The sequence below is a fragment of the Gracilinanus agilis genome, chromosome 2 (genome assembly GCF_016433145.1).
Source record: "Gracilinanus agilis isolate LMUSP501 chromosome 2, AgileGrace, whole genome shotgun sequence".
Lineage (NCBI taxonomy): Eukaryota > Metazoa > Chordata > Mammalia > Didelphimorphia > Didelphidae > Gracilinanus > Gracilinanus agilis.
The window spans coordinates 337,882,416-337,900,684 of NC_058131.1; the positions used below are offsets into that span (position 1 = coordinate 337,882,416).

General features: G+C 36.8%; 1 protein-coding gene across 1 annotated transcript in view; it reads right to left on the reverse strand.

The window, feature by feature from the left end:
* CTNNBL1 (catenin beta like 1) overlaps positions 1-18,269 on the reverse strand; it is a 216,689-nt gene that overhangs the window by 34,173 nt on the left and 164,247 nt on the right. Inside the window, exons 12-13 of the mRNA XM_044664307.1 lie at positions 17,124-17,221; positions 15,587-15,667 (exon numbers count right to left, since the gene is read on the reverse strand). Coding sequence (XP_044520242.1) covers positions 15,587-15,667; positions 17,124-17,221 — 179 coding nt within the window. The remainder of the gene's footprint in view (positions 1-15,586; positions 15,668-17,123; positions 17,222-18,269) is intronic.

An 18,269-nucleotide genomic window follows, 5' to 3' on the forward strand; every position in this document is an offset into this window, starting at 1 on the left:
AGAAAGAAAGAAAGAAAGAAAGAAAGAAAGAAAGAAAGAAAGAAAGAAAGAAAGAAAGAAAGAAAGAAAGAAAGAAAGAAAGAAAGAAAGAAAGACGAAGGAAGGAAGGAAGGAAGGAAGGAAGGAAGGAAGGAAGGAAGGAAGGAAGGAAAAAGGGAGGGAGGGAGAAAGAAAGAGGAGGGAGGGAGGGAGGAGGGAAAGACACCAAATCAACAGGAAAAAATGGGAATAGGAGACAGGGTTAAGAGGGTGAATAATATTGGGAGGGGGAGCAAAGCAAAGCAGAACAAACTTTCTGATCTTGAAAGAGATTAAAAAGGATAGTAAAGGAAAGAAAATAGAATCAAAGTGGGGCAACTGAGGAATGTCTGAACAAATTGTGGTATGTGAATGTAATGGAATATTATTGCACCATAAGGAATGATGGAAAGAGATGATTTTTCAGTGAATCCTAAGGAGTATGAATAGAGGGAAATAAGGAGAATTAAGAGAACAATTTAAATAAAAACATTATAAAGACAAACAACTTTGAAAGACTTAAGAACTCTGATTAATGCAATTAGCCAAGGTATCCAGAATATCTATGATGAAATATATAACCCACTTCCTGAAAGAGAGATAAGGGGAATAGATTGTAGAGACTTTTTTTTAACATGACCTTTTGTGTGGGTTCAGTTTGCCTAACTATACATTGTAGCAAGGGTTTTTCTTCCCTATTCATGTTACTTCTAAAGTTATTTCTCCCTATTAATGGGGAAGAAAAAAGTTTCTAAATTCTGCTCCCCTTTAACATTTTTTTTTAAAGTAACAGGTCTGAAAGGGAGATTCAGGTTTCATGTAGAATCGTTTTTCTTTTTGCATTCTGCTATAGGTATGGAAATGTTATTTTAATAGTTTTTTTTTTAATGTTTAAGTTCAAAATTTGAAGGAAAAAAAAAGAATTAGAGCTTCCTATGTTTCTGCTATACATGTCCAAGGTACAAAGTGTGATAATTAGATTAAGTCTATAATGACTGTTCCACGTGGTGAGTTTTAAGACTGAATCTTCCTGAACTTCTATTAAGAAACTTCCTTTTATAGATTCTGTGAATCAAGTTTGCTCCATTCATCTCTAGGCCTCAGGCCCTTTAACCCTCGGCTGAGGGTTAAGATCTACCTAGATTAATTAGTGAGATAGATTCTTATTTTCTTCCTCTCTCTCTTCTCTCATGTAAATAAATTTCCATAAAAGTCAATTTTGATTTGAGATTATTCTTAATTGAGGACTGATAATAGTTCAATCCTCTGGCGACCATCTTTAATATACTGAACCCATAAAACCCTTTTTCACCCTTACAAAAGATCATGGTCTTATGAGCAGCAAAGGCTAATAAATATATTACTTACATTCCTGCCCCTGGTATTGGGAGCAGTGTTCTTTAGTGGTTCCTAAGAAATCTTCTCAAAAATTGCACTTAGAGATTATTTATTTACAAAAATTAACAATATGGAAATATGCTTTGTATGATAATACACATATAACAGATTGAATCACCAGCCAGCACCAGGAGGGAGAAGGGAAGGGAGGGAGAGATAAGTTCAATCATATAGCTTAGAAAAATTTGTGTGGAAATTTGTTATTACATGTAATTGGTAAAAAAAAAAAATAAAAAATTTGCACTTAGATATCAACATCACCAATTTCAGCTAAATTCTATAGATATGGTTCTCATGAGCTAAAGTTAATTCATAAACAACCAAACTTACGGCCTTAAATACTTTAAATAGTTTCTGTCACTGCAACCCAATGATAACATTTTTTCCAAGTACTTATACTATATGCATGGTCTAAGCTGTTGCTTGATAAATCAAAAGGATTGTTGTTTTGATGTGAAAACAATTCCAGCCTAGAGCTGCTCATAGATGTCACACTAGGAATTTGTAGGCCACACTGCCAGTCAATTTACCTTCTCATCAAAAAACTGAATTTCCCTTTGGCAAGGAGGCAAGCTCTGGATCTGTTTCACCATCCCTGATGTTTCAAAAGGACCTCAAAATCTAAATCAACCTCATTGTACCAAGGATAGAGATGACTATAAGTAAAACAAAGTCCAAGAGTCAAATGAGCACTTCTTATAATTCATGTATGCTTTTGTTTAAATAAAATTTCCATGAAAACTTATATGTACAAGGAGCCAGTCACATGCTGAATGCAACAACAAAGTTGTAAATCCCTTTGGGTAGAGTGAAGCTGAACAGTTGTCTTTATGTCATATAACAATTACTTTATATACTGGATTTTACCTTCCACAGTTTTTTCCTATGCAATAATTTCATCTGTATTTCAATAATCCTAGTTGAGGCAGATACAGACAATCACCATTACTTTCACTTTACAGATAGAAGAATTAAGATGCAATGAACTTTGGTTACTGAATTGAAATCACACTATGAATCACCAGGATCTGATTATAGACTTCTTGTTGGCCAGTCTAATGATTTTTTCACCGCATTATCCTGTCTCAACTTTTTAATCTGCCAAGACTCACAGAATCTTAGAGGAGAAAGGGACTTGCTAAAGACAAGGTAATATGGTATAGCAGAAAGAGCCAGTTGAACTTGGGATTTAGGAAGACCTGTCTTAAATTCCCAGATCTCACCCTATCTGTGTGATCCTATGTAATTTAAATGCTTAGAGTCTCAGTTTACTCATCTGTAAAATGAAGTAATAATATACTACTTCAAAATGTTGTTATAAAGTCCTATGTATATCTCAAAGTACTATGTAAATGTAAATTATTATTATCTAACATTCCTAAATATGAACCTTCTATAATACCACTAGACAAAGAGTCATTCAATCTCCAACTGGAGAGCTCCACTAAGCTACTGGATTCACTATTCTCTCCAGAGATAGTTCATTCCACTTCTAGATTATTCTAATTTTTATTATGTTTTTCCTTATGTCAAGCTGAAATTTGACTTACCACCTCTCACTGTTATTGTTCATGTTCTGTAGTGTGAGGTCACCCAGAATTCTTCCAAATGACAGTTCTCGAGGCTAAACATGGTTAGTTCCTTCAAGTAAAACTTGCATGGTATGACCTCCAATATTCTAAACACCCCAAGTCACCTTCCTCTGGATATACTTGGGTTTATATATAAGGCTCTCCTAAGAACTGGTACCAAGAATAATGCAAACTAAAACCCAGAGCATAGACTGCTGCCACTCTATTATTTTAAAGGAACATTCGGGAAGCACTCATTTCAGAGGTGGTGGGAAAGGGATAAAAGTGCAAACTCTTTTGGGAAGGTATTAGCTTTTTCCTTTAATATGATCCTTTCATTTCTATTCTTGAAGATTATGAAAATGAAGATGAGATTTCCCCATCACTTATACAACTTATACAGCTGATGCAAATCAACAGCACAAAATGTAAAGTCATCTATATTTCACCATATATTCTTACCTATGAATTAATTTTTTTTAAATCTAAAATGAAAATCTAGTACAGGATATGAAAATCCAACGTGTAGTCTTGGTGGCAGGGGAAAGCAAAAGGATAAACATTTATGATAGATTTATTTTTGATATTCCACAAGAAGAAAGAATTGAAAAACATCGTAACTGATAATTATATGATGGTAAGCAGACTGTAATTCAAAACAACAGAAGCCAGACTGGACCTAGTAAAAATAAACAGAGTTCCAAAGATATATAAGGGCAAGATATGTGTAACACCAAGGTGCCGTTTTTGCAGTGGATCTCCCCTACCCATGCTCCCCAATCATATCCATACTTGAAATGTTAAAATGTCTTTTAAAGCGCTACCAAAAAAATCACCCTTATGTTTGCTCTAAAATGTCAACCTGTCAACATTCCAAATGAGTATTCAAATGCCATTTTTAATATATCACTGACACACTGTGCTGCCCCCTTAAGGAAACAACTATAACCTAGGCTGTTATTAAGTTAACATGAATTTCTCTTGCATTACTAAAGTGGAACATGACTCAGAAACTAAAGATGAAGACCAATCTTGGGTATCATGTAAGAAAATAACATTTATTACCTATATTCTCCAACATTTTAAAAATGACTGGTCTCTTTCCCAGAGGGAAACTGGTGCAACTTGTGAAAGTTATGAAAGGTAATATCAGTTTAACTCATGTGTAGAGTTTGATGCCAAACATAAGTCCTAAAATCCATTCCCCTAAACATATACCCTACCTCCTAAAATTTCTAAATGTTTTCAGTTGTAAACAGATTAATGTTAAGATAAAAATGATAATAAAGAGTAATCAATCCCTGCTAGAGCACATAATCATATTAAAATTGTTCCTACAAAACTAAGTGCCTATTATGAAAATTTTGTCTGATGCAGCACTCTGAAATAACCAATTATTAACATTAGAAGGAATAAGTATATACTGGTTTTACTGTCATTGCTATCATCAGGCAATCCAGACCTAGAACAACCAGTCTCATAAACATAGGGTCCAACATAGTCATTAAGTGTCATGTTTAGAACTCATATAAAGACATGGCTCCAACCTTTTAGGTACTGCCATCTTTATTCTACCAATGTTGATCTATATGGATGCAAAATTTTGTTATCTTTTCTTTTAGGAAGGCAGTTTAATGAAGGGAAAAGGGAAGGCATAGAGCAGTGGTTCCCAAACTTTTTTGGCCTACTACCCCCTTTCCAGAAAAAAATATTACTTAGCCCCCTGGAAATTAATTTTTTAAAATTTTAATAGCAATTAATAGGAAAGATAAATTCACCTGAGGCCATCACCGCTCCCCTAAATCGCTTTAGCACCCATCAGGGGGCGGTAGTGCCCACTTTGGGAATCACTGGCATAGCGCTTCTAAGCCTAAACATAGACAGCATTACTAAAGGGAGATAGTTATGCCCTTGGTAAATTGGATAAATGAGACAGAAGGAAAAATGAAGCTTTTGGTAGTGACTTGCCTGTGAAAATTTAGCTATTTAGTGTCTGGGACAGAATTTGAATCCAGCTCTCCTGATTCAAAGTATAGCTATCTACTTCTTGTGTCATGTTGCCAGTTCACCTTTAATGACTACTTGTTCTAGGACAAAATATAAACAAATGAATTTGACACTGAAAGCCCTTCATAGTTTGAATCTATCATAAATTTCACAGCTTATTTCATATTATTCTCTTTCATTTAATTTCTATTGCAGCCAAATTGGATGATTAGCTGTTCTTCAAATTCAGTGTTCTACCTCCCATCCCATGTGCTTCCATGCAGTCTAAATCTCTTTCCTGAAGTGGATTATCCTTTTAACCCCCACCTCTCTGAATTCCTCTCTTAATACAAAGCTTAAAGAGTGCTGGTAGCACTGGTTATACAAGTTGTCCTTTATTTAAGTGTTTATGGTTTCTCCTTCTTAAATTACCTATTTACTTAGCAATAATATTTCCTTTCTCAGTAGAATATAGAAATCCTGAAGACTGATTTGTATTTATTTTTATATTCTCTGGACTCAACAGTGTTCTGCATAAAGTAGAAGCTTTAATAAATATTTGTTGACTTGCAATAAAAAAGAGTAGGAATTCTAGAAGGTCATGTGGTCTTGAAATGAATCAATAACTAAAGGAAAGCATAAACTATGATTCTTACATCCTATTTTAATTCAACTGGTAAGTTAGAATAAGTATACAATTTTATTAATTATACTATCAGGGATGGAGAAAAAATATGGTATGAGGGAGATATCAAGGAAGTACTGAGATTAAAAATGAGACAATAATCAATTTCTGTTTCAAATACTAAATGAGCATAAGGTGATTTTAAACCCAATCAAAATTACTCTTTAAAGCCATAAGGAGGAAAGCTATGATAATGACAGGGTACTGTTACTACTAAGTTCAAAGACTAAAACTGAAGGTGGTATAAATGAAGAATTCTGTTACATTATAAAAATCTGACTTTCTTAACAGGCAGCAAAATGATGGTTTGGGAGGGATAAAGGAGGTAAAAAGAGAATTAATGGAAAGAATTAGCAAAATCTCTTATAGCACAGAAACAGAGTTTCAAAAGGATTCCACTAAACCATAAGGAAAGCTCTGGCAAATTCATGTTGAGGCCAAAAAGGGGCATTAGACCCCATATGGTGTTATTAGGAGAAACGTGACAACTCCTCCTTAATTGAAACCATGATGCTCTAAGGATATGACAAGATGTACAGAGGCTGAGCACATGGACAAAATGAGGAGATGTCCTTTTTTCAAGAAGCCTTTCAGAGTCAGGCTGACACAACAGATACACATCATACCATGTGTTATCAAAGGAACTGTGGACAAATGGGGAAAAGACTGAGAAGGATTCAAGATGTCATACTCCAGTCAAAACAGCAGGACTACATCTGGGTCAGAGTAACACGGCAGCTCAGTGCTCAAAGGTATACAAAAGATAAAAATGACCCAGCTATTCTGTATAAATAATTGTCTGTTTCCTAGATGTTCAGACAGACTTATGCCTTTGTTATCAAGTAGAGAAATTTGTGACTGCTAAATATTATGTGATTAGCCATGGTGTCCAATGTTCTCAATTAGGAAGCAAACCAAACATTATACACTTTATACCTTAATATGTGTGAAGGAGGAAATTGATCAAAAGATTCTGGGTCAAATCTTGGTCAGGGCTGCTTATCCACCTTTGGTGTCCACTTATCACCCAACTCTTATCCGTGGCTCCAAGATGCTGTAGAATGCCCAGCAGCCATAGCTGGTAAAACCACCTTGGCAGATGGGCTAAACCAGGCCAGTGTTACTAAAGGAAGAACTGTTTTAATGAAGTATTCTCAAGGGTGAGGATAAATAGGAAAGAAGGAAAACTTTAGGGGGTTTTTCTACTTCTCTATTTCTTTTATTCTCACAGGAGTTCACAACTGTTTCCTAACCAGTGTCAAGGCCCACCATGGTATATTTTGAAGATCAAATAAAATAATATGAAAGTTTTTTATGTAAAATGTTAGATGATGAATGTTAGTATTGTTATCAACATATCCTTAGTGTATGTTCCCTTTTAGTTTGCATGGGTAGATATGGATTGTACATGTATATGCTTGTGTCCATGTAATGCATGGAAGTTGGGAAAGAAAGCCAAGCCTGGACTTCTGGCCAGGGAAAAGGCTGCTAGTGACCTGACCATGTGCTCCTTGGTAAGGTTAAATTACTGACTGAAACCCACTGGGAAACACTGGGTTAAGGAATGGATGAATTTCACTATCAGCAGGAGGTTCTTTTAAAAGTTTGCTCCAGAAGCACTGAGCACAGTTAGCAAAAGAATCAATGACAGCCTCACACTTATATCGGTCTACATCCTATCTGAGTGCTTCCAAATCAGTCTCTCCACACATTAATTCTCTTGCTCCACCTTCTTTCATATAAATCAAGCCATTTTAAACCAGTTTCAAATGCCAGGAAAATATTAAAAGCCTGTTTAAGACATCAAATTCTGTGGACACCATTTCAATACAAGGAGTCCATCTTTCCCTTTCAAGGATAAAGCCTGAAACGATTTAACTGTAGCACAATTAGCATGTAATTTGTAAGTCATTACAGTGCAAAGTATGTGGTGAGAACACTTTATTGAATAAACCTGCTGAGCATAATTTTCTCAGGAACTAAAAAAAGGAAAACCTTTCTCTTGGCCTTTCCTCCCCCTTTTAGAAATTGCTGCCAGTACCTCTATAATTATGTCTCCTTTCAGACAGTTTGGAGCCAGGGGTGATCTGCACCTCTGCCTAAAAGGAGCATTAAGGGCAAAACATCTTTCCCACAGTGTAGGGCTATATGTTCAGGGCTTCATTTTGCTGAGCATTTGGATGAAATCTGCTGAGACAAGCACCCCTGGATATTTACAGATTGAAAGAGAATCGCCATTCAGTACAAGAGTCTTAAGAAATACAAGCCCTTTAAAAGTTCAGGTCAAGTACTGTTAAGAAAACAGCCCAAGGGACTTGTCCAGATTCTTTTGTGGCATCAGGCTTTGGTTGAGATGGAATGTCTCTAAATTTGCTTGAAAATAAGTGGGTTATTAGTTGTGACAAGGAAATCTTTGTTAGTCAATAATGAGATTTGACCTGGCATATAAAATGATCTTCCAGTTTTGTTTTATAAACTCAAGGTTAAGTTGGATTCTTCTCCTTAACATGTATTCTTACAGAAATTTATTCTTGTAGGCCAGGACTATGTTGCATTTTTTGATGACGCCAATTACCATAGCAGAAAACAGAGCTAAGCACCAAGTATCCATATCCACCAATTCATATACACTAATCCTCCACCCTACTCCAGTACAAACATCTAACTTCTATGAATGACTTAAATTTAAAAGAACTAGAAAGACAAACATTCCCGGAGCATACTCTCCTGCTCTACCTAACACAATCTATTTGCAATGCTCCTAATTTTTTACTTTCCCATCTTTGTGTCCTAGCTGCAAATGCCAAATTTGCACTTGCCATCTTTCCTTATTCTCTGTCTCTACAATGCCCCAGAAACCTCTTTATCCTGGAAGTTTACTCCAGCCCTTCAAATCACAAATTGCAAGTATCATCCACCATGTAATATCTCCCTCTGATTGGATGGCTCCTTCCATAATGTCAATTTAAGGAGGGCACCAGGGCCAGCCATGTTTCATTCCTCTCCAGAACTGCCTCATAAAGCTAGGTACTCTGAATCCCTTCCTCTCCCACTACAGCTTCCTTATGTGTACTGTCATCCCTCATTAGACTGTAAGATCCTTGAGAGCAGATACTGTCTCTATTTCAGCTTGTTCCCAGGACTTAGACCAGTAACTGACATCTCATAAGCTCTTAAACTCCTGCTTACTGACTGACTAACCTCAGAATCCTTTTCTTACTTTTCATCTCATTTTAGATCAGTGATGGTTAATCTTTTAGAGATGGAGTGCTAGGTCCTGTCCCCATCCCACCCCTTAGCCTGAGTTCTGTGCCCCCCCCACTTTGTGCCACGCCCCTCTACCCACTGAGTGCCAAGTGTGCCCTTCCTCCCCCTTACCCACACAGGGGAGGGAAAAAAAGCTCCCACTGGGCTGCTAGGTGGAGGGGTGGGGTATATGAGGAATATCCTTAGGGAGTATAGACAGGGGGAGGGGAGTGACCCCAAGGTTCTGCTTCCCTCCAACTCTGCCCTAGTGAGCCACCTACCTTCCCTCCTGTGTGCTCCCATTGGGCTGCTGGGCAGAGGGGCAGGGGATGTGAAAAAATGCCATCAGGAGCAGTGTAGAGGGAGAGGAGAGCAGCTTCATATAAGTCCCTCTGCCTTTCTAGTAACAAAAAGGGGGAGGGGTGGGGAGTGAGTGCCCCATAGAGAATGCTCTGTGTCCTATCTTTGGCACCCATGCTATAGGTCTACCAGCACTGGTTTAGATCTTATCTACTTCATAAAAACTTCCTTCAAACCTTACACTTAAGATCTTCAGTTGTATATTAGCTTGACAATTAGGTGGAAGATAGTGCTATGGGCCTTAGTCAATAAAACCCAAGATCAAATCCAGCTTCTGACACTTATTAGCTATATGACCCTGGGCAAGACATTTAACTTTATTTGCCTCAGTTTCCTCAACTAAAAAATGAGGATAATAATAGCACATACCTCACAAGACTGTTTTGACAATAAATAGAATAAGACTTGTAAAGCATTTGACAAAGTATCTGGCAACTGTTAGGTGCTACATAAATGCTTAATCCCTTCCCATTTCCCTACTTGAATCCTATACCTCTCAGATGGCATTGATTCCTTTCTGCCCTACCTTACTTACCCAACTAGGTCGTAAGCTACTGGAGGGATTGTGTTCCTTACAAAGTCAAGCCCAGGGCCCTTCAATAAATATTTGCTGAATGATTGATGACAATCTCAAGTTTTCTACCATAAATTGTGATATGGGTACTTGTATCATATTTGTGATGATACCAAAAAGGAATATGATACATAGTTCAATGAAATTTGACTCTGGAAAGACTGACAATGATTGATTTGAGTCAGATCATAGTTTACTTACACTGAAAATTTGATAAGGGTTTGAGAGAAAACCCTTTTTTTTTTTTTGTTAATCTGACCCATTCTTATACAAAGTTAACATATATACAAATTCAGATATAATAGGAAAAAATTACAATCAAAAGGGGATAAAGGTGGAGACAAAAACAGCAGGGTAAAGCCGTTTTGCTCTAAGCCATGTTACATTTGTGAAGCAGCAGACGTCCATATGGAGTCTGAATGCTGGCGGTGAACCCAACTCACAAATTCATCCCTCACCCTGGTGTCTCTTTGAGCAGCAGTGAAGCTGCTGAGTACTAATGGTCTTGGAATGTTTGCCAGTGCCCAGCAAAATGGCCTTGGCATCAAAGAGACAGATGTTGCTGGAAAATGGCAGGGGCATTGGAGCCCATGGCACATAGGGGCTCCTTGTATGCTAGGGAGAGTGGCTGTAGTGATTACTCTCCGTCAGTGCTAATCAATTTCACACCCTCTTCAATGCTGATACAGATAATCTTGTGGGAAGCAGGCCAAGCTCACAAACAGTTCTGCAAGCTGCTTCCTGATTCCCAACAGCTTACTTGTTCTCTCCTCAAAACTCTGTTCCAGTTTCACCTCAAAGAAAATGTTAGTTGGGAACAGGACTCAAACCTCCCAAACTTGAGTTTCAGGATTATACTGAGTAGGAGCTCAAGTCTGGATTCAGTATTATCTAGTTAATCAGAAAAAGAATCTCTCTTTCAATGCAGAGGACTTCCAAAAGGAAGGTGGGAAAGATTAGAAGGCAACCACCAAATGCAACAAATTACTGAATGTTACATTGTTTTCATGTTCCTTGACAAAATTCAGAAAAATAAGAACAGAAAATTTTTTCAAAGGCCAAATACAGTTTCATTCAGCAGAAAGTGTCAGTGGTACTAGTACCATTTAGCTTACTGCTAGAATCTTGCATAATTCAATGGACAATTTAATTTGTTTCTAATTATGGAATCACAGACCTTCGAGAGCTGGAAGGCAGTGCAAAAGACATCCAGTCTACCCTCTTCCCTCAAAAAAAAATATCCTCCCCAACATATGTTAGGTAAACAGGTATGATTCTGAAAATATAATCCCTCTTTCACATAATAGTTATTCAGATATTTGAAGATAATAACTGTGTCTTTTTCTACTCTCAATCCTTTTCCAGGCTAAATATCTCTAGTTCCTTCAGTCATGCCTCATATGACATCAGCTCCTTATTCTTCTAGTTTCCTTATCTGGGATGTGCTCCAGCTTGCCAATATTATCCTTAAAATACAGTGGCCAAAAATGAATGCAATACTTTAGGTATGATCCAACTATGGCAATAATTTTCATTAAAAAAAAAAGATGGAATATGTAATTTCAAATTTAAGCAATCTTTAAGTATTTACCATGTATTAGGTACAATAACAAAAAATGAGATAAAAAATGAACTTGAGATTTATAGCTAAGATAATGGAATGAAAAGCAGTGGAACAGATCATCTCTTAAATAACTATAGCAAGCATCAAGAAAGAATACCATAAAGAGTAATAATCAAGAAATCCAAGTAGAAAAAATTATAAGTGCCTTTTTCCCAGCCCAGATTTACACAAAAAACAACTAGAAACTTGTACTAGAGAAGGAGTATAAGCAACAACATCTAGAACCTATAGCTATATAGAAAGGAAGCTAGGAGTCCAGACCAGAGATGAAAGAGAGAAACCTTAAAACTGCAGCTCTGTTACACTGACACTAGATAGTTGTTTAGGATGCTACAAAGCTCAGCCTTGGGGGGGTGGGGGAGGGGGAAGATGGGATGGGATATCAGAAAGTGCCCTAGATCAGATTGAGCCTTAAGAGTTCTGAAAGTCTACAGCTCAGTGACCTGAGCTGAAACTTAACTCCTTTAAGAATACCATACCCAGGGGAAGGAGACACATGAATCAGGACCAAATAAGGCAAATATTTCTTTTGAAAATATGCAATGTTCCAATTCAGGAAATGAGCCTGGAATTATGAGTAAACAAGGCAGTGATGATCAAGGCACAAACCCAGAAGAAAAAATTAACTCCATAACAACAAAGAAGCAAAACCTCAGATGAAGTAGATATAAGAAATAAGACCAAAAGAAAGTGTTTGAATAAACTAGGACCTAAAGTTCAGCTTTAGAATTTATAGTCTTTATAGTTTATAACAGATTAAGTTTTTTCCATCTCTTTCTTGTAGAAGAGATTTTATTTTTAGCAGTAAATAGTATGGATCCAGAATGAACATAAAACAGAAACACCATCCAATTTGAAGATGGGATCCCATGAGATCATAAACGGTCAACAGGGAGTTCAAAAATTCTGTAGAACAAGAAAATAGTTTGAAGAATTAACAATAAATACAAGATAATCAATTTGGTGGATCTATGTTCTGGCTGTGCCAAATACTGACAAATACAAATGAATGAAAGGAAAAAAGAAAGAAAAAACCCAAGGCATTAAAAAAATCAGTCAAAAAAAACCCAAAACAATAAACAAACACTTGAAGGATATTTGGATGATTAGCAGTAGGAGCAAAAAGAATTTTTTTATTTTAAACATTTATTAATATTTATATTTTAGAAAAGTTAACATGGTTACATGATTTATGCTCTTACTTTCCCCTTCACCCCCCGACCTTCCCCCTCCCCTGGCCAATACGCATTTCCACTGGTTTTAACATGTGTCATTAATCAAGACCTATTTCCAAATTGTTGATAGTTGCAGCAAAAAGAATTTTAACAAAGTTAGGACAGTCAGCTGAAAATTAAAGGATGGAATTAAACAGGGAAAAAAAGTAAAGTTCTGCATCCAGATGTCTAAAAAATCAATTGCATAAATACAGGATCAAAAAAATGTGTCTAGAAAAGAATGTATATGATGAAAATCTTTCAAGATCATTACTGGAAAGCAAGCTCAATGAATCATATGTGTGATAAAGAAATCCCCCCTAACTAATCCAATATTACAATGCATTAATATTAGTTTCAGACCAATAAGGCAACAGTTCCACTGTACTTTCCCTTGGTTAAACCACATCTAGAGTGCTATGCTCAATTCTGTGCACTGCTTATTTAAAAGGTCTTGACAAGCTAAAACACATCCAGAAAGAGGGTGATTGGGATGATTAAAGGGTTCCAAAATTGTGTTTTATGAGGCTCAATTGGAGGAGCTGAGAATTCTTAGCTTGAAGAAGTCCTACGGAACAGGGAGGAAGGATCATGACAACTGTATTAAACTATATGAAAAGTAGTCAAACAGAAGATAAATTAAGACTTTTATTTCACCCTGATGGGTAGAACTGGAAGTCAGTTATAGGGAAGCAAAGTTTGGTCAATATGAGGAAATACTATCTAATGATTAGAGCTGTTCAAAAATGGAATGAGGTGCCCCAAAAGAGAGTGAGTCCTCTGTGACTGGAGGTCTTTAGAGGCAAGTCATGAAGGATGATGCGGACAATAACAATAATAATGATCATATAGATAACATCTACATAGCACCTGCTAGGTGCCAGGCATTGGGTTAAGAACTTTATATAATCTTATTTGATCTTTACAACACTGGGAGGTAGGTGCTTTTATTATCTCCATTTTACAGTTGAAGAAACTTACTGAAGTTGAGTGACTTGTCCATTGTCACATAACTAGGAAGTGTTTGAAGCTAGATTTAAACTCAAGTTTCCTGACTCCAGGCCCAGTACTCTATCTCTAGACACCACCTGTCTGAATGCTAAAGATAAGATTCATGATTAAAGTGAGGGTTCAATTAGGGACCTTTGAGGCCTACTCCAACTCTACAATTCTATAATTTTAATTTATTAAGTATAAAATACTGTGATTGTAATTATAATGAAAAGAATATAATTACCTATAGATATTCCAAGCCACAAGGCAGGTTATGGTAAGACATACCAAAAGACAATTGAGTTAGCAGTGTGTCTACCCCAAACATTTCATCACCTGCCTGTGTAGCAACTTGTACCTCCATTTTGCTATTAGTCTATTCTACACTATAGTTATATTTATTTCCCTATAGACTATAAGCTCCATTAAGGCAGGGACTATATTTTAATTATCTTTCTAGTTCCCTACATACTTACACATTGCTTTGCACATGGCATGTGCTTAATAAATGGCTGTGAAATCACTGAATGACTGTTTAATCAAGTATAGCATACAAAATGACTCAGATTATCCATTTCCTGCTGGGCATGTTCTCGTTCTCTTCCCCTTCCTCCTCTCCCCTTCTCTCTTTCTTTCCCCCTTCCTCCATTACTCCCTGCCTCCCTCCCTCCCTCCCTCTGTGTGTGTGTGTGTGTGTGTGTCTCCCTCCCTCCCTCCCTCCCTCAGAAGTCATACTATACATGAAACACAACCGATGAAAAAATCTACCCCTAGTTACAACAACTAGGGAAGTGGCAGAGGTCAGTAAGGTCAGAATAAGACCTAAGAACATGAAATACAGATTTGCAAGTCATAAGGAGATAGCCAAGAAAGGCAACCAGACAGATCTTACCTTTCTCAAAACAATCTATACCTTTCAGCAACTAAACAAATCTGTCATTTAAGCTGTGTGGCCTTGAACTCACTTCCTCCTCTGTTATTCAGTTTTCTTCTGTGTAAAATGAAGGAATGGACTAAATGATCTTTAAGTTCTCCATGGCTTCAGGAGAGAGATACATGGTGGATGTAAACAAATTGCAACACATACATATAAGGAACTACAAAGAAGAGCTACAGTAAGAATGTCCTCAATGAAATGCATGATCAAAAAAAGAAGGGGGCAGCTGGGTAGCTCAGTGGATTGAGAGCCAGGCCTAGAGACGGGAGGTCCTAGGTTCAAATCCGGCCTCAGACACTTCCCAGCTGTGTGACCCTGGGCAAGTCACTTGACCCCCATTGCCTACCCCTACTACTCTTCTGCCTTGGAGCCAATACCCAGTATTGACTCCAAGATGGAAGGTAAGGGTTTTGTAAAAAAAAAAAAAAAAAAAAAAAAAAAAAAAAAAGAAGGTGATCATGTGAAGAGAGGTACAGTCTGTGTGTTCTACAGGTCTCCTTGTGATATGAGGACAGGAAGAAGGCCTCTAACACCTTAGGTAATAAACTCTTGGGTAAATAGAGTTAGAAATACATTGTGACTTGTACCATTTGATGGAACATCCAAAATGATGAGAAAATAGATTCAACTGGGTATTTAAGTGGTTCCAATGTTTTTATGATTCTGATATTCATTAATAAATTGCACAAATATTTTTATAATGGTACTCAGGCACTTACATTTCACTCCATTTTGGCCAAATTTTTCTAAGATGAAATTCCATTTTTGTCATTCACATAGATTCCCATATCTGGTCCAGATCAATGACACAGAGACTTCCTTCCAAAGGACTGACATTTTCTAACAGAAGAACAATTATAACCACAAAAATCCTTTAAGTGCTCCTAATCTCACACCCAAAGTACCTCTGTCCTATCTGTCCCAAGGTATGGAGAAGAGTTAGAATTGATAGCTGTGAAAAGGCAGTGAAAGATGCTTACATGTTTTTCCCCTTCAATTTTCTTGTCAGCCACCTGCATTGCATCCAGATATTTAAAATGCAACTCCATTAGTCTGTCAACCTATGAAAGAAAGAAAGATGCAGAAACATGAGTGAGAGGAAAAGAAAACACCAAGAGAAAGGGGCAATTCATTTCCTATTCATCTGTTGGCCATTTCTTGCACCCCAGAAGGCCTATTCTCACATAGGGAACCATATACCTCAGCTCCTTACATCCAAAAGATTCTCTTAGAAACAGCTTAGGGGAAAATTAAAGAAAAAAGACAATGAAGGACAAAATGAGCACTTAGGCGGAGACTTCTTAAATTTCAGCCTGTTCCCAATAGGATATGATACATTCCAGTCCTCACAGACCTACTATAGTTTCAAATTAAAAAAAAAAAAATACTACTCCTCTTTGCAAAGAAGAGAGGCTTGAAGTCACATACTTGATATTCACTTAGAACTTTCCTGAGGTTTCTCCTTTCAAATGGAAACCTTTCATGTTTGGAATTTGCCCAAAAGCTGATTTTTTTAAGGTATGAGAAAAATTTCTTTCCTTGATTTTTGAGTCCTAAGAGGTTCAGTAGCCAAAAAAAAAAAAAAAAAAAGAACCCTGACTTTTCCTCAGCAATAACTCAAACATCAGTTTCAAACTTAGAAAAGTAATGCTTCAAACTTGGCCCTAAGGAACTCTCTGTAGGTTTGAAAAAGAAAAAAGTTTTGTTTTCTGTAAGACAACTAAATGATTAAAAAATAATTTTGAAGTGTGCCCAGAATACTGACCTGTCTGTTTATTAGGCTAGTATCATCAGACTCTTGGAGGAACTGGTATTTATTCAAGAATGGACAGAATAAGGCTAACTTCAGATGTGGCTTTTAAAACACCTACATATAGCCTCTAGGAACCTATAGTTGTTTAAAGGTATAGTCTGTGTCTAAGTTATGGCCAGGTAAGGCTACAAATGACAAAATATTGGTCAAAACAAAGGAACTCATATCTCTCAGTATGACAGGGACAAATGGCACAACTATACATTCTGCCAAAACATAGGCAGAAAACAATCCCAGTTGGCTAACCTGGGATGCTTTGGCATTGAATGAAATACAAAGAAGTCATTGCTAAAGCTGCTTATGATTATTTTACATAATTCTCCTATTCTGCTTTTCAGATAAGAATATATATTTGACCCCATGTTCCACTATGTCTAATATCATGGCTCATAAGTGGCTGGCCCTGGGCAAAATTGTGAAGTAGCTGGTGATAACAGCCTTTTATCAAGAGCTATGTTCCCTAATCTTGGTTACCATCTTCATCCTGGTTGTTCTTCTTTCTCAAAGCTCCCACATAATATTCCCACAAAACTTTTTGATTCCTTCCTAAAGAATGAACTGCTTATGGAATTTCAAGAACTAGGCAATCTATGGTTACCACCCTGTTTAGCACCTCCTTATCCATAAAAGGATTCAACTCCATTCTGGGTACCAGTCTAGACCCCTGGCCTATAATCACAGCCCCAAAATATTATAATACTCACCTTTTCACTATCATTTTCTGTGAATTTGTTTAGCAGTCGAGTTCGTTGCTGCCCTCTTAGATTCCGCAGAAGGGAGGCCAGGATTGAGCAGACATGTTCTGGGTTGGGAAGGAGAAAAAAAACACACTGAGATCAGAGGTAAGATTATTACTCCCTTTAATTTTGGCCTGATCCTACAAATGGAAAAATAAGAAGCCTTCTTTGATTGCTATTATTGATTAACTAAGCAAGAACTCAAATTGTATCATCTGGAAACCAAGGATCTTTATTTAGGTAGCAAGAAATATTAATTCCAAAAGAATGTTCTCTTCAAAGACATCTTCAGAATCAAAATAAGTTATAATCTCAATTCTGCCTCACATTAATTGATAGGCAATTTTCCTACCGCATAACTTCAAATAAAACTTTTATTTACAGAAATGATCTGTGAATAGACTATTAATCCCATCCCATCCATTAAATATGAAAATAATAAATAAATAAGATTGATTCTACCAAATTCTCAATTCATCTTATAACCTTTCTAAGTAAATATCCAAGAATTGAAAAAGAAACATGACAGAGCACCATCTCCACATGTTAGAATGATCATTAATACACAGCTCAAATCTAAGTTTCCAGTCTGAAAGCATCTGAACCATTTATAAACTTCGAAATAACAGGAATAGGGATGAGATGTATGGTTTCACTAGTACAGGGCTCTTAGATGAGAAAACGTCCTCTACCAAACCAGGTCAGCACCTTTTCAGCAATTTATAATTTTAGAGAACTGAGAAATTAAGTCACTTGTCCAGAGCACCAAGAACGGATGTGTCAGAAGTAAAGATGAACTTAGTTCTTCTTGGCACTGAGGCTAGCTCTCTATCCACTATGCCAACAAGCTGCCTCACTAATGCATCGTACCAACTGGTCTTTGAGAGTAAACTTTCTTTTAAGCAGCTTTGGTGGTACAGTACATAAAGTGCTGGATTTGGAGTCAGGGAGATCTATGTTTGAATCCTACCTCCAACACTTACTAGCTATGTGACTCTGGGCATGCCACTTAATCTCTGTGTCTCAGTTTTCTCATCTATAAATGGGGATAATAATAGCACCCAAGTCACAAATATAAATGTTAGCTGATATTTCTTTTTTTCCTTTTAAAAG